The sequence below is a fragment of the Pogoniulus pusillus genome, chromosome 9 (genome assembly GCF_015220805.1).
Source record: "Pogoniulus pusillus isolate bPogPus1 chromosome 9, bPogPus1.pri, whole genome shotgun sequence".
Lineage (NCBI taxonomy): Eukaryota > Metazoa > Chordata > Aves > Piciformes > Lybiidae > Pogoniulus > Pogoniulus pusillus.
Genome location: NC_087272.1, coordinates 15,982,930 through 16,002,960, shown reverse-complemented (window position 1 = coordinate 16,002,960; position 20,031 = coordinate 15,982,930). Strand labels below are relative to the sequence as shown.

The 20,031-nt window shown below is 39.9% G+C and overlaps 1 protein-coding gene across 3 annotated transcripts in view; it reads right to left on the bottom strand.

The window, feature by feature from the left end:
* The window catches only part of TMEM131L (transmembrane 131 like), an 82,617-nt gene that overhangs the window by 40,029 nt on the left and 22,557 nt on the right, over positions 1-20,031 (bottom strand). For all 3 annotated transcript variants that reach the window (XM_064148683.1, XM_064148685.1, XM_064148684.1), the window contains exons 4-7: positions 6,680-6,751; positions 5,664-5,787; positions 4,516-4,632; positions 2,469-2,579 (exon numbers count right to left, since the gene is read on the bottom strand). In XM_064148683.1, the coding sequence (XP_064004753.1) occupies positions 2,469-2,579; positions 4,516-4,632; positions 5,664-5,787; positions 6,680-6,751 (424 nt within the window). The remainder of the gene's footprint in view (positions 1-2,468; positions 2,580-4,515; positions 4,633-5,663; positions 5,788-6,679; positions 6,752-20,031) is intronic.

Here is a 20,031-nt window from a genome sequence, read left to right as displayed (position 1 = left end):
TTGTTAAAGAGTAAAAGAAAGAGGGTGAAATGCAACAGCAGAGAAGGCAACTTGGTCCTTCTTTTTCTTATTAATCACAATGATTTTTGCTGAAAAAAGAGACCTAGAAGAATGATGTCTTTTTTTACGGGTTGGACTGGATGATCTTGGAGGTCTCTTCCAACCTGGTTGACTATGAAAAACAAGAGATCTCCATACCTTTCCCTGTTAAAGGTCAAAAACAATTCACAAAGTCGATGAACTTGACAATGAAGTTCCTCTGCCACAAGAAAAAAAAAACAACACACAAATCTGCTGCATGTTGTATATTTCCAGTGGAAATATTACTGAAGAGGCAAAACTTTCACCTCTAAACCCGGGAGACATATAGTCTTTTCCACACAAATACTCTGTAGAGGCAAAATTTCATCCATATGCCTACGTATGTAATTCTGGCCATTCACACTCAAAAGACATTTTTACAAATTGGAGAAGTTGCAGAAAAGTGTTTTCCATTTGGTTAAGAAACAGACACCTCACCAATGAAGAAGGTACTACAGAGCATGGACCACTCACCTTTGCAAAGCAAAGGCTGAAACATGCAATGTCACCTACTTCTACGTGCTCCTAGGTGTGTCAGAAGCAAGAGAAGTTAACAGAAACTAAATGCGTATGTTAACAAACCAAACCACCCACAAAGCAATTCAGATTGCAAGCCAGGCACAGGTTTCCCACAATCAAAGGAATAAGAACAGGTATCTGGAGCTATGGTAATAATATCAGAACTTATGAGAAGCCATTTTACTAAGCACCTGGTAAGACTAAACAATGCTACCTTTCTGGCCTTACCAACCTAGGGTGTCAGTATTGCCAAAGAGCTTAAACACAAACACCTTTAAAACAGGAACAATAGAAGCTTTCTTACAGGTTTCCAAGCAGTATCAGTAGACTTCAGAGGTAAGGATACCATTAGCATATTGAACTAGATATCCAAGATTACAGCTCACCCATCCCATGATGCAGCTTATGCTACTCTGAACTTACACTGATATTTCAATTTCAGTTAAAAATAAACAGGGGAAGGCAAATGTGCACTGTTAAGTGTATGACTGCTTTGTTTTCAGTGCTTTTACATTACAGACTTCCATTGTATGTTTAAGAGTTGCACATCCTTGAGCTTGCACATGTAGTCAGTCACTCTTAGACCTCAGTCTTCTTTTCCTTCCATAGCTACTGAGCCTAAAATATGAACTGCACAAGACAGACTCATGCCAATTCTTACAGGATCTGGACCAGTATATCAGTAGGTTGAATTGAGGGAGGTACTTCTGGAGAGAACAGATGACTGCAGAGCAGTATTTTTTCCAAAAGAAACCCCAACTTGAGCCATAAGCTCCTCTGCAGCACTGAGATCTTGTCTACCACCTTCACAGATGAGGAGCCTGGCTCACTGCTGCAGCATTTCTGTCGGAACTGATAACGTTCAGTCAACAAAAGACTAAGTCCCCAGTTATAGCCCAGCACAGGAAAATTACACCCACAACTAGGAGAACTGAGTCAACACTCTCTCACAACTCATGTCCTGCAGTAAAACTAGTGCCAGGTGGTACCATGCTGCACTGCCAAACGTGACCTCATGCTTGCACTCTAGAGAAAGAAAGCACAGGAAAATGTTCCTCAGTACACTGTTAAGGAAAATGTCAAATGCTTCCCAAAACTGCTCTACTTAAGAATTCAGAGAACTGCGAACTAGCAGTTCACATCCAAACTTCAGACCATATCTGACAACAGTGCACCAAGTTACATGTGAAGATGCAGAGAGACATGTCACAAACAGCACTGAAAAAGCTTTTCTTAGTTCTACCCTAGCACCTTAAATTACAAAGCCAGGAAGTTTTTGGTTCCTTCACAAGAGTCTGTGTACACCTGTATGATTACAGAAAGGGGACTGGTACATGGGAAAAGAAGAAAAGGAAATTGTGCATTGTCCTCAGGTAAAGGCAAGATTGCCCTAAAACACACGTAGCAGACCAAATCTGAGCTACAAATTTTCTCAGACAGAAAACATCATGAAGGCAAAAAACGCAGTGTACACTTAGATAAAGATTGAAGTGTTATGTGCTAAGATTTTCTAAATATGTTTCCAACAAAAATGAATTTCTATACAATAAAAAAAGGCAAACTTGAAAAGATCCACTTTTCCAGCTAGTTATTCACTTCAAAAGGCTCTGTATGGCCTGGAAGACTATAAAAGTACCTGCAGTTGTAACCAAATGACATAAATAAAACTTCTCTAAATTGAAATAGTTATGCCCTTTAAATTCATTCTGCTGCAATCACACTGGCTCTGTATCATGCAACCTCTCTCCTAAAGTTACCAGTAGTTGGACTTTCCATTAATGTTTCATGTATCTCAGCAGCCTGAGGAGAAAAACATTTTATGTCTTAGAAGATTTACATTTCATCTCCATTTGAAATGTATACTGTACCAGTGTATGTGACGCCTGGATGTTTTGAATGTGTGGAAGCAGTAAGTAGGCATTTGCTAGCTGCACTCTAGGTTCCTCTGGAGGAGATGTTACAGTTCCCATTCCAAAAACCTGGTGTCAAATAAAGAAGTAATCATGAAATCAACATCTAGTATTTCAGTGACCACAGTAACACACAAAACTGTTCTGTTAATAATCTTTCCAAGAAACAGACTGGATGATCACATTAGGTTCTTTCCTAAAAGACAACCTCTACAAAGTTCCAATGTAGAAAGCATCTATACACATAAATGGTACTCAGGTATCTTCACTTACTCAGGCACTGCTACAAAACCAAAACAATTTTCATCAGAATCAGGTTATATCAAAAACTCTCTTTTTATTCTTCAGACAATTACAATACATGATACACATATTTGGCAATGGAGTAACTTCTGGAAAAACTTTGTTACTAGTGCAATTGCCTATTGAATTCAAAAGCTTTTCCTCTAAAATTAAGTAAAACAATTTGTGGTAATTTTCAAAAGCCTCCAGAACACTGCAAGATTTGCACACTGAAGATTTCTAGCACATTCATACTCCACCTCACCAAGATCAGTTTATGACAGTGAGATGCAAGATAATGGGGTGGAAAAAAAAAAAAAGAACCAACCACTAAAATCATTAGAGGTTAAGAAAAATGCCTTGAGGTTTTTCACCAAGATTCTTTTTTCATGAAGGGAATAATATAACATGTTCTGCGTTCACTGAAGATCTCTGACTACTGATAGAAAATATCAGATCAAAGGGAATATGCTTTTTTTTACAGAGGTATTCACAAAGTACATTTGACTGTGGTGGTACCACATTCTCCAATTGGGTGAATCTTCTGTACGTGCTCTTTCATAAATGTATTAGAAACACCAAACATATTTCAAGGCTCTTGTGCACTCAGAAGAACTCTAACTGTGCATCAACCACTGAAGTTATGCCTATTTTTGAAACTCTTAAACTTAACCGGAGCTGCAATCATGGGCAGCTACTCCCTCTGTTTGAGGTGCTTGGTGAAACTGTCCATGAAAGCGAGTCCATTACCGATCTTAGCTGCAGCCAAACAGGAGACAAACTGATTTTTCAGTGACACTTACAACTGCTTCTCTGCAACTTGCTGATAAAAGGCTCTAGTTGAGCTGACTGGGCAATAAATCAAAGGGTCAAGAGTGCACGCAAGGAAAGGAAAGATGTCAAAAACAAAAGGTCAGTCCATAATGCACTCTTCTCTCATCCTTGATGAAATTGTTCCTGCCAAATGCGGCATTACCTCTAATAAATGGAAGACAAATGTAACTTTTGAATTAAAACCCATGTATCTAAACTAAACTTACTTACACTCCACTTTAAGGAGCTTTCTTTTCCAGCACAGTATCAAAGCATGAGAATGGAATAGCTGGATGGTTGATTAAAGCTGGCTTTGTTTTAAACCACTGACTTCAGAGCCAGATTTTTCTTTAACAAATGAAGAAAAGCAAGGAATTTGGAGTATGTAACACCTCTTGTAACAATAAAAAAAACTCAATGTTTGCTTGAATTCACCGATTAATGAGACAATAGACAGCTTTAATGCACAACCATTAATTTGACTTACATGTTATAAGGGTCTAAATCTCTTACTCTGGTTAAAGTCTCAAATACATTTACATAAAATCCTGCAAAGCAGCCGAAAACTACCTAAAATATTTCCTAAAAAGGTTTTTCATGACAAATGCATTCCAGCACAGTGCAGTCTAGACTACAGTACTAAATGAAACCAACTAGTAGCGACAGGACCATGATCTTTTAAGAATACATGTATGAATACACTTAGTTTTACTACCACAACCAGCCCCACTATCAATAGTAATTTTTATCGTATACATATATGGGAGATCAAGAGACTAGCAAGATCAGGCAAAAACAGATGAATTGTAAACATTAATCTACAGGATTTGTATCAAGAACTCAAGAAACAAAGTCTCTATGATCAAAATGCATGAAAATACAAAACTTAGTTAAAAATAAGAGTAGTTACCTGATATGAAAGTAATCCATGAGATGAGGTATTTATAAATAATGAGCTTTCAATACTGCCTTCTTCTGTTGGCAGGAAGAGGACTCTGAAAGAAATTTTTCCCATTGCTGGAATCACCTGCAAGAGACCACAAAGAAGCTTGCCTGTTCAATTCCACTGACCACATCTACCATTCAAGCCTCACGGCCCAAGAGATAACTTCCATGCATACATTCCTATCTGTACATCCCACTAAGCAGAACCTCAACTCTGTGAAGCTTCATCTGTCCACAGTTCTTCACTCTTACTATGGAGAACAACTGAGACCACGCAACAACTTACCATATTATGGCTGGAGTTCCTCATCTAGTTCAGGTCTCATCAGTCAACACTCCTTTTTGTATGAGAAGTTAACTGTGTAGCACCAAAAGCTTCTATATCCACAAAAATGCTTTCCCACAGATAGACAGCTATCACAAGGTGAATCAATCCCCACTGAGATACAGAGTCAAGTGAGTCAAAGCTGAACTTTAGTAACCCAATATGTCTAACTGAGAGAATGTTGGCATTTATGTCTGCATGCCCATTCATAGACATAGTAAAAACAAAATCAGATGAAAACATAACAAAAACCATTTGCACATCAGCAGAGGATAAAATCTGGGCTTCAACAAACTGAGATCACAGTGATTCAGTCTTAGTATGTGTTACATGTTATAGACCATGCAAAAAATCAGAGTTAAAATAATGTTCTTAGATTATATGGTAAACATGCTCATAACTGCAACACAAAATGCAGAAATGCAGGCTTTTTTTTGAGGACTATGAATGATCATTCAAAAGACTGAAAAGTCAAGGCTGTAAAAACACCCACATGCCTGCAACTCTGTACAGAGCAGAGTAAGTTTTAACAGCCTCTTGAACAGAGAAAAACTCCTTCTCTGCTACTGTAAACCACATTTCCTACTGTACGTCTTGGATGTCTTCTCCCTTACCAGTCTAAATAGAAACAAACAAAAATAAAATGCAAGCAAGACAGAAAAAAAGTTGCAGGTCCTAGGGAAAAAACCCACTAAGAAAAAACATAGAATGAAAAGCTTAGGCCAAATGCAGCATGAAGGCCTGGCACTTGGCCATTACATAGTTTCCAAAAGTACATCAACACTCACCCGACTATGAGTAGGAGACACATGAAACTGTCTAGTAGCTGTAAACACAGAATTCACTACAACTTCTCTATCTCTACTAGGGTTGTAGGCATGCAGCATTTTAGCTCTGGGTAGCCCCAGTAACCTAAACGGAGGGAAGAGAGAAAGAAATTATTCACTTTGTGGGTACAGGCAATGCACAAAAAGCAACACACACGAATCACTAGAACATGCTGATATGCAACAGCTTCCTAGTTGTAACTCTTCTTTGGAAATGTGCCAAGCAAATTTTGCCCTTTTGTATACACAGACAAATAAGCAACATCAGGATGTGAGAGGTGCACTTAGCCAAAACTCACTTAAGTCAGCAGGAGTTCAATGAAAAAAAAACAAAACATCACAACCCTTATGAGACACAGAGTCTTGATCAAAAAAAATTAAGTAATTAAAATATTGTTTTATCAGCCAAAGCAATGATTCAGTTAAAAGCTTTTGCTTTAGCCAACACATCCTACAACCCATGATCTTATGTGGTCATCCTGTGCATCCTCTGAAACATCCCTTTAACTAACAGAGGAATCATGTTTCTTTCTGGTTATCATTTAGGAATATTTTTTTGAAGTTTTCTAAGAGAGAAACTTCTATTTAAAAAAAAAAGTATTCTACCAGTACGTTTTGCCTGGGATTTTCTGGATTTTAATTTAAGTCAAAGGAAGCAACAGGCTTCCACTCCACTAAGAAGGTCATTTTTCAAGAAAGGAATGATCAGCATGAAAAGCTGATTTGATACCCATGCAAAATCATCTGAAACATACCCAGAATGCATTATGGTTCTCTATTCCCTTTTCAGCCTTCCTAGAACTACATTCATTTTTATTTTGAAAGTACAGTTCTAACCCTGCACCCATTATCTACTGTTTCTCTTTTTTCAGAGGACGGCGTCATCTCAGCTAATGCTCTTTACCCAAATATAACCCAGTATAGCTGTGCCTGCCTGCTTTGCTATTAGTCAAAATAAAACCACATAGAATACTTACTGCATTCCAAAATGCAGAACTGATGGGTGAAAATGTAAGGCATTCCCCTTTGGAGGCATCTTTGCCGAGAAGCTGACAAAAAAGGGAAAAGAAGCCACAATTAATATTTAGCGGGTATGATGCTACATATTGCAGGGAAGGAAGATATGTTACAGGCTCTGACTTTGTATTCTAAACACATTCAGTTTCCAAATCTTCTCATACATTCCTCTGGATGCCATAAGCCTGACCTTTTCAGAAGTTTTCCAGACAACAGCACATGCTGGAATACTTATGCCAATAAAAGCACAATTAGAGAATTATCCCATTTTAGAGGCAATGCTGGCTTGGATAACCTCCCTTCCTTACACATATCCCCTCAGTCATGCTGATACACTGCTCTATGGAGCTGCAAAGTGAACTACAGACGAAACACAATTTAAAGTCCCAGGGAATGAAAATTATGCCATCATGGAGCAGATTCCCAGTCTCACCAATTTAACATTCACATAAGCACCAGTATGAGCACACCTGAGGGATGCTGAGGTAGTGAAATAAATAGCTTGTGTGGAAGCCAACATCAAAAGAGCTTGCCTAGCTGTGGCTTTAATGCCAAAGACTACTCATTTATATGCAAAAGAGTGAAAAATCATGTGAAATACAAACATCATCGTTTTTCCTTTGCCAACGACAAAATTCCCATCAGTTACAGCACATTTTTAGCTAATTTCAACACAAGTCAATACTCTGCAACAGAGTAGACAGAAATCCCAGGGTATACTTTCTCCAGTATACCTTGTCCTCCACAAGTCCCAACAACCACAGTGGCGAAAAACAAGCCCAGCACTTGTTCATTCCATCTACAGACCCACTATGATGCTGTTAAAACTTCCCCAGAAGCAATCTGCATGTTATATAGCCAGAACCAGCTTCATCTTTACTGTATGATGTCAACAAGCATCCTAGCAAGGATGAGGTTGCAAAGGGACGGATGGACTGTGGTCTAATGAGTTATCCATCTGCTCTGCACAACGTGTGGTAGTACAGTCAAATGGTCCCCACTTTTAAAATGTAGTTCTACAACACCATACTTCTAATATATTAAGGTATCTACATAATTCTGATGTATTCTAAAACAATAGAGACATCATAATTTATTATCAGTCAGGAAAAAAAATCAAGTTTATTATTATGAAACCCCACAGTTTTTATGGAAACATTTCTCAATTCAAAGCAGGAAACTGCCTGGTTGCTGTAGCAGGAGGAATACAATATATCTAGGTAGCATTTCTTGGGAGCTGCTGGAAAGTAAGAAAAGAACAGGACAACACAGAACTACAAAGTGTGAGTGAATGACAGCGTCTGATAAGTCTTTCCAACCACCTCATCTCTGCCCCAGTCAACTCTTGCCAAGAAATATTGCAGCAAACAGCACCTTCTTACCCTTCCAAAGGTTAGCCTCAGAGCTGCATCCATAAGGAAAGTCTGAGCAGCGTTGTTGAGCATGCACAAATTAAAATTACTACTGCAGTAAAAGCCCAAGGCACCTGGGAGAAATACACTGCTTAAAGGTCCTCAGATGCTTTTTTTATATGCATACACATATATAACAAAAATTAAGCCAATGAAACTTAGGCACTACGGTATCACCTTGAGCCCTATCACCGCAAGCTTCTAAATATCTTAAAGGTATCAATGAAACATCTTTTTCTACCAGAAAAACCTTTACTGAGAAGGGCAAGAAGCTGAGTGCTCCTCTGTGCCAATTCATGTAATTGGCAGCAGCTCTCCAAGTCTTACTAATCTTCCTTCTGGGGAGCTCTAGCAGCATCAGCTCTTTTCCTCTCAACCCTCACTCTCTGCAATAGGTACTCAAAACACTGACTGGGTGCAAAGCCAGCTGAGGATGTAGCAAGATGGATGTCATTTCATATGGGTGAACAATGCCATACTGTAGCAATAGTTGTAAAATGCATGGCATTACTGTTTAGTCCAACAGTAAGAGCCAGTCCTCTACTCATCAGAAGATAGGAAGAGCCCTGTGATTGCAGCCGCAGCTAGCAGTATCATGGGGCTGCAAACCCATACCTTCTGAAGAAGCCAGCCTGGACCTAGAATGGCTGAAGCTAAGCCTCACTGAATGAGCTCTGCAGGCCCAAAGCTGGCTTCTGAGCACAGAGGTGATTTTAAAGCATCCCTGCACACTGCTTCCCAGCAACTCCAGGCGTAAGACAGTGGTTACAAGACACAGCTTCTGCTCTGCACCCCACAAAACGCTGCCAAACTGCTTCAAACCTGGCCCCAACGGCAGAACAGAACACATTCCTACTGGTGTTGCTCTCATGACCCTGACTGATGGCCAGCTCCAGGGTGTCTGCACTGCTTATCAGTGGCCCCAAAGCAGCACCAAAAAATAACTTCAGAGCTGAGTTTATTCAGTGGCTGGACTACTGGAAAAGGAAATCCACCACTGTTGAGTTGGGTTTTTTCCTCTCAAGGAAGAAGATGACAAGCCAGAATAGTGGAAACAGGCAAAGGATCATTCTGCCCATCTCACCTGAACAAGAAGAATACATTTTACAGCCCACCACTACAAAGAGAAAGCGACAGGCCCAGCTACATAAGGAGTGGACTTCACCAGTGTGTAACCTCAAGTCTCTTAAAGCCAGCTGGAAGCTAGCAAAACATTCTTCTGCGTCCCCACTCTTCAAACAAAATTCAACACACTCAGATCTCTGTAGGGGATCTAACACAGACATAAACACCAAAGGCAATTCATTAAAACATTTAGAAGTTGAAGACACGTTTTAAACCAAAACATTTACTTTTGGAGATTTTTTTTTTTAAGAACTTTAGAGATTCATCCTGAATTATGCCAAAATTTCTTTGGTTGCAGACAATATGTCCAGAAAAGTATACTGGTCATTTAATGGCATCTCTCTTTTCTCAAGCAGATCAGCTGAGCATTGACTTCTGAATAATAAATTTTGATACAGCAGGTCAACTGCCATTTCAGGGAATATTTTTAAGTACAAGTGAACAGAACCAGAAGGAAACAGAAGAAAAGTAAGAAGCAAATTGTTTGAGCAGTAATAACTCAATTTGTATAAAAAAAATAGCATAACTGTCTCCATTATCAATTGGCAGCCCAACAATTCAATGCTTTTCCCCCTCTGAATCCTCACAACGTTTAAAACACTGACATCCTGGATCATACTTCTCCAGGAAAAACAGATGAAATTTTGTGGAGGTGAGGGAGGGCTCCACATGGTCACCCAGGGCAGGAGGAAAGATGGGGGATAGGTTTGTGGCAGTACAGGAAGGCTGAGTCCAAGAGACTTGCAGCTCCAGCATACTCCAGCTCATCATCTCGATTCATTGAAAACACACAGAGAAAGTGACAGCTTCTGAGCGTGCACACAATGCCCAACACCAGGGATGCTTGCCAGGGAGTAAGGTACCATTCAAAAAGGGGCTGAAGGTTGTATAAGGAAGACAGGGATCACCAGGGAAGAGAAGGATGAAGGAATGTCAGACCACCTGACAGAAAATGTGTAAGTCTAAAGCCAGCAGTTTGGTGGGGGGTAGGGTATTTTATTGGAGTGAGGGGTTTTTGTTTGTTTGTGGCTTTGTTTGTTTGCCTTGTGGTTGTTGGTTTGTTTTTTTTTGGGGGGGGGTGTTTGTTTTGGTTTTTTGTTTGGTTTTGTTCGGGGTTCTGTTGTTGCTGTTTTGGGGTTTATGTGTGTATGTGGTTTTGGTTGGGCAGTTGTTTTATTTTCAAGGGAGGATGAGCTGTAAAAGCTATATTGCCTCCACTGAGATGTCAAAGAGGTGCTTACAGTAGCAAAATAGGCATTGGAAAACATAGAGAAATTCTAGCTTTTTTACAACACTTCCTTCTCCAGGCAAGGATACTCTACTGTTCTATTGATGTGGGACTAACAAAATGGCATCTAACACAGAGAGAGACCTGTTAAATAACTAGTTGAAATTGTTATGTCTTCACTTCTACTGTTCTGTTACTCTGTTTTGTCTTCACTTCTACTGTTCTGTTACTTTTTGATATAGTCAGTAAAAATAGGTAAGCAGTCAGGTCAGCATAATTTTATGCATTCATTTACAGCTCCAGAACCTAGTATTTATATGCAATGCATATTACACACATCTGTTGCAAATGAGCAAAGACCCTTTTATTTCTCCTAAAGTCCAGCAGACAAAGATCTTTATTCACAAGAGATTTTTTCATACTTTGCCATCCAAAATCACAAGAGATCTACTTCCCCTAAAAATCCACAACAGAAGACAAGATCAACTGAAATAAAAAAACACAAAAAAAAGTCTGGTGTTTGTGTTGGGCTTTTTTTGGCATTGCTGCAATTTAAAATTTCTTTTAACAAAACTCAAAACAAAATTTAACAAAATTTTAACAAAAATTAACTGAGTTAATTAATCTAAAAATATCTTAAAATCCCTCAGCAATCTGTAGAATGAGCTCCATCTGAACAGGAAAAAAAAAGGGACACTGCCAGGAAAGAAGTTTATCCCAGCATCCCTTTTCTTGTATAGCTCCTTCAAGTCTTCCTTGCGTCTTTATTTCATTGCTTTGATTACTTTGTATTATCCTAGGGTGCAAGTTATCTGATGATTCAGACAGCAATGTCTGTAGCTGAGAATAATTGCAATTGCTGCTGGGTGCTCTTTCTTCTTCCTTTCTTGTACCCTTTGTTCTCAGTAGATGAAGAAAAAGCAAGTCAGGGAAGGCATTTTATTGTCTGGGCTTTATGGTTGCAAGGTTTTCTAAGAAGCAGCAGCAGGGAAAAAATGACTGGAATTTTTAATGCACAAGAGGTCCTATTTAAATTAATTTGCTTAGGCAGTACTATGCTATTTTTCAGTATATCAATAAAAGTAAATTTTTCCTTTTTTGGCATTTTGTCACTTTGTACATTCAGGGCAGGGATATTAATGAATGCACAAAATCAGGTTTTTAGATGTAAATGGATGCATTGTACAGGAAATCACAACTTTTGTGTGCAAACTGAAACTGAGAAAGTAAACTTTAAAACTCTCATTTACTGACTAATTTTAGATTAATTCTTCTAGACTACACCTGAGAAACAAAAAGCAGATGAAGAGGATGAGATTCACATGCACAAGAACAATTAAACTCAAATACTTTTCATAGTTCTGATTACAGCTGATGCAAATAAATTATTTTAACAAACGAAAGTAGTGAGCTAAGAAGACTTCCGCAGACCTGGTGCAAAGCTTTGTCACATTCCCCGGTCCCTCTTCTGTCAACTTTCCATTTACCAAAAGTCAGCAGAAGTGCTAAGCAGTAGTTAAAAAGATTAAACTGCAGCTCCTGAAAGACATACAACAGCTTTGAAAGCAGCATCTGAATAAATGCGGCTCCTGCATGGCTTGCCATGGCCTTAGCCCTGCCATACTCACCACTTCAGCTCCAGAGACTTAGAGGAATTCTGAAGCCACACACGAACCTAAGGCTCAGGTGATAACATATAAACCACTCAGACTTTCTATTTTTTTTTGTTATTATTTTTAAGGAAAAAAAAATGTTCAGCATTTAAAAGAAGAAAAAAAAGTGACTTCTAAACACTGGAAACCTAGAAGGCAAAAAGACTCTGGTGTTCTTAGCACTGCGTTGCTTAGAGAAGAGAGGGAGGACTGACCCACTACTTCTGAATGCTTGGGATTGGAAACCTGTAGTTAAGAACTCACTTAGATGCTTTATCAGGGAGCTGTGCTGCTTCTGAAAGAAGGCTGGTTGTCTTTATGTCCTCTGAACCGTGCTATATACTATATGGGACTGACTGTGGAAAGCACGGCAGGCCAAGATGGTGTTACCCATCAGACAGCACATGTGCACGCATGTCGGCTGTGGCTACATGGATGAGACAATTTCTCCAAAACCAAATCCCAATATTTATAGCCAAATCCATGACTTGAAGTTGGCAGGTGTAGCAATTTTTTTTTTTTAATTTCTAAAATTGGCAAAGCAGCATATAGCCAAGAGCTGCCACTACCAAAGTCCTAATAGGCTGATATCTGATTTCAAAACACAATGCAATAAAAAGGTAGATAGTTAAGCCCAACTCAGTGTGTAAAGCATAAGCTGTGTAGCATTGTTGCAAGGTGAATGTAATTTCTGATGACTCTTCCTGGTGACAAAAGTCAAATTTGGTTGAAAAAAAGTATTTTAAAATATTTGTTACTATTTTCAACGGTTGACTTAATGACAAAAATCACAGAACATTAGGAGCTGGAAGTGATCTTGAAAGATCACCTAGTCTAACAATCTCCTGCCAGAGCAGGATGGTAATCTTGAGTTTTAATTTTGTATTTCCAGTTTTATCACTTCTTTCAAAGGTGTTGGATATGCTTCAGGAGCTACGAAGTTTAATCTTCATAACTACTGCTTGGCACTTCTACATTTCATTACTTTCATTCAGCCCCTCCTGCACTGCTCTCATCCAGCAAGTTGAGCAGCCTCCTGCGCTCCTTTCCTCTCGCCCTAGTGTTTTCCATGCCATTAGCTGTCTTCCTGAGTAAGCTAATATCTCGCTGTCTGCGCTCCCTATTCCCATAAAATTCTATGATAATATTTACACCAACCCTTCACAGAACAGCTACCTAAGCCAGCAGTGCTTCACTTTTATTACAGAACTACAACAAAAGTGCAATGATCAAATGCACGGCATAGTGCTGATAAAGTCGCATTTCTCACTGGGACGTAAGCAAAAGGACATAGATTAAAGAAATAAATGGCTACTCTTCCTACCCTCACACCCAAACGGTATCCTTGAAAAAATGTCCAATAATGATGTGCAGACCACAATAAAAAGTAAAATAAGACTCAGGAAGAAATCTAGCAGAAAAAAAAGAAAATGAGCACTGAGGCACAAAGCCCTACAGCAAGCATCCTGGTGAAAAGGCTTTCTTCTCCAGATGTGCCTGTGGTTTTCACATTGAGCAGCAGCAGTAACACAACAAAGCAAGTTTAACAGCAGAATGGAATTATTCCCCCCCATAAAATGAGTCCTCAGCTTTCGAATAACTGAAATCTGCACTAAATTAAGAAATTAATTCACAATTATTTGAATTCACTTGAAATTGTTTTCTGGAATCTTCTCATAGAAAATCCTTTAGCCACCCAGATTTCAGGCAACAGCCACTATTCTCTAGAGATGGTTCAGGGAAACGACGTTGGTTTGTTTTGGGTTTTTTTACATATCTTGGACAGACAATCTGGCTAAGCAAAAATCAAAAGCAAATGAAATCAAGATCTAGAAACTACCCCTAGAAACTACCAAGCACAGACCTCGGAGAACAGTATATGAGTCAGAGAACTCAGCATGCAAATCAGGTTCTCATGTGGCATAAGCTGAACCTGCAACTGCCTGTGGACACACACAAAAAAAAGTCTTGTTTAAACTAGACTGAGAAGTATCCAAGTTATTTATTTTGGATCAGTGTATGAGGCCCACTAGTTCAACATACACAACAAACATTTTCTTCTGAAGCATCTCCACCTCTAGCAGCAAATCCCAAGTATCCTGGCAAGCAGAACATCCACCTTCATTTTCCTTTCTGCTTCACATAACTTTAACAACTGCTTATTCATTTTGAAATATTTCACAAGGAAATCTCTAAGTACTTAAGACAACAATAACTGCTCTGAAATAAAACCTTTAGTTTGTATTTCTTTTTCTTAAGCTTCTTTACTGTTTAAGAAGCCAATAATCTTCTGTTAAACTCTTAAAGTCATGGAAACAATAAAGTTCATTCTTTTAACTTACTCCCAAAACAAAATTTAAAAGTCACTTGCCTAACAGAAACACACTTTTGGCTCCTTCAGGAGCTGTAGCACTCTTTATATTTCATCTTGAATTACTAGGGCCTGGATTTCTGGAGTTATGAGAAAATATTGTTATGTGTCTTTTTAAAAAATGCTTCTAATTCATGAGTAGGTGAAATAAAACCATAAATCTCAAAGACACACAAAGCAATTCCTGCCATTTTTCCCCCTCTCTTTTTACCCTGGCCTACTTGACACATGTAAGTGTCTGCTTTTTGAAGAAGGTTGCTCAACTCTCAGCTAAAAATCACTTCAAGAAGAGGTACCACACTCCACTCCTTTGAAAGGACACACAATTTATCCCAGCTCCTGCCCAGAGTCTCTAAACTGAAGATAAAACATTTTCAAGTGAAGATATGATGCTCACAGCCTTTTTCAGACACTTGAAAACACGAACCCTAGAGCAAGAGCGCAGGGAGAAGTACCTGCAAAAAGGCTCCCAGTGTCAGCACATTGCCTTCTCCAGCTAAAAGCAAAGTGCTGGTGCTGAAATACCACCAAAACCAAATGACCATGTTCTATCCACTGTTTTCAGAGTTTTACTGAAAGTCAATTTCACAGCACAGCCCTCTGAAAGAGGTAGGATAAAAGAAGCTTAAGAAAAGCAGATGACAGACCACAAACTCACCTGCCTTGTACCCAAGGAGAGCTTACACATTTGTACTTAGTAAGTATTTAATTCTGTCTTCACAGCAGTGAAATCATAGCAGAATATTTTAGCAGAAAGAGCTAGTTTTAAGCATAGTCCTGCACTAACATAGTTAGGAAAATAAAAATGGGAGACAAGCATTCCAGAAGGAACAAACAAATACCAATTCTCTCATACCTACCTAAATCTAAATTAAATCTCTCAAGAATTACTGCAAACTTCTTTTTCTGTTCCTGCAGAGTGTCTACAGAACAATTAGAGAGATCCAAGTGAAAAACAGACTTTGCCTTTCTAATGTGTCACCTGCAATTATGTTTTTAGCTGTCAAACATTATTTTCATCAGAGACAGGCAGTTTTACTCAGAAAACCTCCCCAAGATGAAAAACAAATGGACACTTTATGTGATTTCAGCAGCAACTCTCCTTCAAGTGCTTCACTTTCACATGTTAGGGTAATGCACTGTTTCTCTGGCTCAGATTATCTGGCTCCTGCCATGACAGAATGGGGAGGCACTGGCAGGAAGCACAATGGGACTGCAAAGCTCACAGCAATAGGAAGTTACATTTTTGTCAAGTATTGCACCCAACCATTTCCTCTGTCTGCTTACAGTCACAGTCAAAAACTTCCAACTTGACAAAAACCTTTTTATGTTACAACAGTTCAGCAAAATGCATTAATGTGCCCCGTGCCTGCTGATAAATTTGACCTGCTAAATAATTACAAGTGCTAATCTTCCTATAGGAGATGTCTTTTTCTGCTTTTGTGTTACCCCAAGCCTTTTAGGGTTTGGATTTTTGGGTGGGTTTTTTTATAACGTAAAGAATACAGGCCTGCAGGATAGCTATGACACAGGTTTGCTCTTGGTAGATCTTAACAGCCCACAGGAACCTTTACATTGAGCCCATTAAGTATTAAAAATTACCCCACCATAAAAAAAAACCAGCCCCACCAAAAACCCCAACAAACAAAAAACACAACAACTACAAACCAAACACCACCACTAAGCCAGGAAAAAATAGCATTACCTAAAATCAAAGAAAAGAAAATTCAAGAAAACTGAGACCTAGGACCTAAAGAAGTAATAATGATGATTATATGTGCCTTCAATTCATTCTCTTTGGCCTGGAGAATGCACCTGAGACCACCTGCGCTGAAAAGATGCCATGGAGAAGCCAATAAGTTCATGACTCAAAACTGCAAAATTCAGATTTGACACGGTAGAGGAAAACATCAGCCTGGACTTCAAATTTCTTCTGCTTTGTGAATTTCAGCTCTAATATTTAAGTATAGGAGTATCAACTTCTAGGCACAGTAATTTACATATGAGCTTCCACCACCATTCCTTAAGCCAGCACATGAAGACAGATAGACAAAAAGGGTTCACTACGCAAAACTGTCTACAGAGTAATTTACCAGATTGCCTCAAACACTCCACATGTGGAAAGCAAACACCACAATAGACAGTTTAGATGCATTATGTAGAAAGCTATTTCAAAACTGGTAAGACACCAGGCAAGTCCCTCTGGAAAACATTAACTACATGCACCTCTTTCAGAATTCTTTTACCATGGTATCTGCTTGAGTAACACACCAAGACTACCTTTCTCAGTGCTATGTGTCAGTTTTCTATAAGGAGAAAAAGTATTGCTGCTATTGAATGCCTGACCTATTAAAAACTTAACTCCCTAACAGATGAAACTTCACCTAAAACTTTGAAGCACAGGCAAATTACCCAGAATTGAAGCTAGACATACTAACTTTCTAAGAATACCTATTGTTTAATGCCATTGAACAGCAGTTTCACAAGCCACAATGACTGACTGTAAAAATAGGATATAAAAAAATACAAATAGCAAGGCAACACTGTCATCCTGTGTAGAGCACAGGGACAAAGTTTCTTTCCCACACCACAAGGGCCACTCTCAAATCTTAAGGAAAGGTTAAGACCTAAGTTACTAACAAAACAGCCAAACAGCAGCTTCAGGCCAGAATCAACACCTCCATCACAGAAGCATCACTCTCTTGTTCACATTTTCCACCCCTCCTAGCTGGTATATATTCTATCCTCTCAAAATGTTGTGATGTCACTTAATGAAGCTCTTTTTTTTTTTCCTGGAGCAGCAACTTACTGTATTTAGACCATTTTACAGATGTGATATGTAGATTTAGTTATCAGACAGGCTATGTGTTTTCTCCAGACAAATATGTAACTTATTCCTTATGAAGAAGCTTTTAAAATAGCGATTTTTACAAAATTGGAGGCTTTTATTATTAATTCACTTTTTATTAACTGATTGTACTGTGCATTTTCATCTTTGTGTACATGCTTCAATAGTACAGTCACATATACTTACTCTCCAACTAAAAGCTTTTCCAACTTGCCACACAAAATTCCATGCCCTCTGGTAGGCAGAAAGGAGGCATCCTCTACAGCATCGGATCATTTCCAGCTCCTCACCTAAAGCCAGCAAAACCCCACGGCGTCAGGACACGGTACAGATGGCCTGCTGAATTCCCCCAGCTGCCCCTTTTGTGAAGAGCAGCTTGCTGCACTCGCCTGTCTTGTGTCACTCAGCGTTCTGGGTCGTGGTATGCATAATGGAAAGACAGCTCCTTGATTCAGTGCTATTAATAAAAGGAACCACGCTCACTGCGTATTTGTGACCTGCTCCTAAGTACCACCACATATTTATGCTTCGTTAGATGACATTGTTAAAACACAGACATGCAAAAGTTTGGATCAGAAGGTTCACACTGGCAAAATTTTGAACGCTTTGGCACTACCAGGATTAGTACTTAAAACACTCACTGCAGAAATTACCAAGTCCTCACAAAACACTTGGGATCTGTTGAAGGCAGCGCGTAGCATTTGCCACCTTCTGGCAAACAAAATGCTACAACCTTCTGCTGCTAAACAAAATAGCAATGTATGAAACACATCCTGTTTCACAGGGTTATTAACAAAACGTCTACCGTAAAAGAAACCCTCAGGTGTGTTATGGTTGGCATGTTAAGCTCTAGAGCTCTGACTTCTAGCAAGGGGCACTTTGAGAAAAGGAGTTAACATTCTTTTCCTTCAGCAAAATATCTGGGGTTTGGGCAAAGAAAGATGAGGAAAATGAGCTGAAAAAAGACATCAGGAAGTCACCTTTTGATTATTTTCTACCAATTAAGCTATTTGCAATCCAGTACTACGTTAAGACTCCACATCCTCTAGAATCTTGCATTTTCTTCTGTATTCCAAAGCCAAGAAGCTAACTGGAGTTCACCAACTTGAAAATTTCGCCTGTGAAACTAAGGGTAAAGTATCAGCAATACTATTTTTAGTTTCTTAAGAGCCTCAAACCAGAGATGTGCTTCCTCTACAACAACAGACACACTCTGCTTCTGCATTAATCACAGTATCACAGTATCAACAGAGTTGGAAGAGACCTCACAGATCATCAAGTCCAACCCTTTACCACAGAGCTCAAGGCTAGACCATGGCACCAAGTGCCACGTCCAACCTTGCCTTGAACTGCCCCAGCGACGGCGACTCCACCTCCCCAGGCAGCCCATTCCAGTGTCCAATGACTCTCTCTGTGAAGAACTTGGCCACCTGAGAGAAGAGAGCAACCTCCTCCTGGCCACAACCACCCCTCAGGTAGTTGTAGACAGCAATAAGGTCACCCCTGAGCCTCCTCTTCTCCAGGCTAAACAATCCCAGCTCCCTCAGCCTCTCCTCGTAGGGCTGTGCTCAAGGCCTCTCACCAGCCTCGTCGCCCTTCTCTGGACATGCTCAAGCTTCACAACGTCCCTTCTAAACTGGGGGGCCCAGAACTGAACACAGTACTCAAGGTGTGGTCTAACCAGTGCAGAGTACAGGGGCAGAATGACCTCCCTGCTCCTGCTGACCACACCATTCCTGATGCAGAATTTCTCAAGCTGCCCATGGGAGGAACAGCTCCTTTGGACAGGTTAGAGATGCCTCTGCAGCCCAAAGGTGTATCTAACCAAGCTCAGATGCATGTATGTCTCTCGCAGCTCCCTCTTCTGCAAGATAATAAGTAAATATAAGTGTCATGGTCCCACATGGGACCCACCAGACTTGCACAAAGTCCCACTGAAGCCAGTGGACCTTCTCATGGGCAGCGCGGTAGCTGAAGTAGGCCAGGCATGGAGAGCTCTGTCCCTTCTTACAGGCACCCACGCATGAGCAGGCTGACATAAGAGCGCAGTGCACGAGAGCGAGCACAGCAAGTGAACTCGACTTCTGGATGGGCCTCTTGTCCCTCCACGGCAATGTTTCACACCGAAAACGGGCAACAAGGCTTTGTAGAGCACACCTCTCTCCCAGAACGGCAGATGTGGCCTTTGACAAAACCAGGGAATAGGGAAGCGTTAGGTGCTGCTCCAAACCATGGTGAGGAGTAGGTAACACCTGGACTTTTGCAGTTTCCACAAGGTCATGTTTTCAACACCTCATCTTACCTTTCCACAGCTTGTAAAATTTAAGTGGATAGAGGGGAAAATAAAAAAGGTGCAAGTGTTCAAACCCAGTGCCATTCTACTTGCACACAGCATAAGCCAATTTCTGTGCCTGACCTTGAATAAAGCCGCACCAAGCACAGGACAACTTGCTGTGACCCAAGCCCTAAAGAGAATTCTTCAGTTTGGGAACAAAAGCAAAGGCGGTCCCCATCTTAAAATCTGCAAGCACTCTTTATGGCTGGGCACTGCCATCCCCTCTCTGCACAGCAAGGATTTCAGTAACCACTGCAGGAACAAACTGTCCACCAAACCCACGGACCACTGCTTCAATGGCCATAAGGCATTAATAATTGGGTTTATTTACAAGGAGAAGG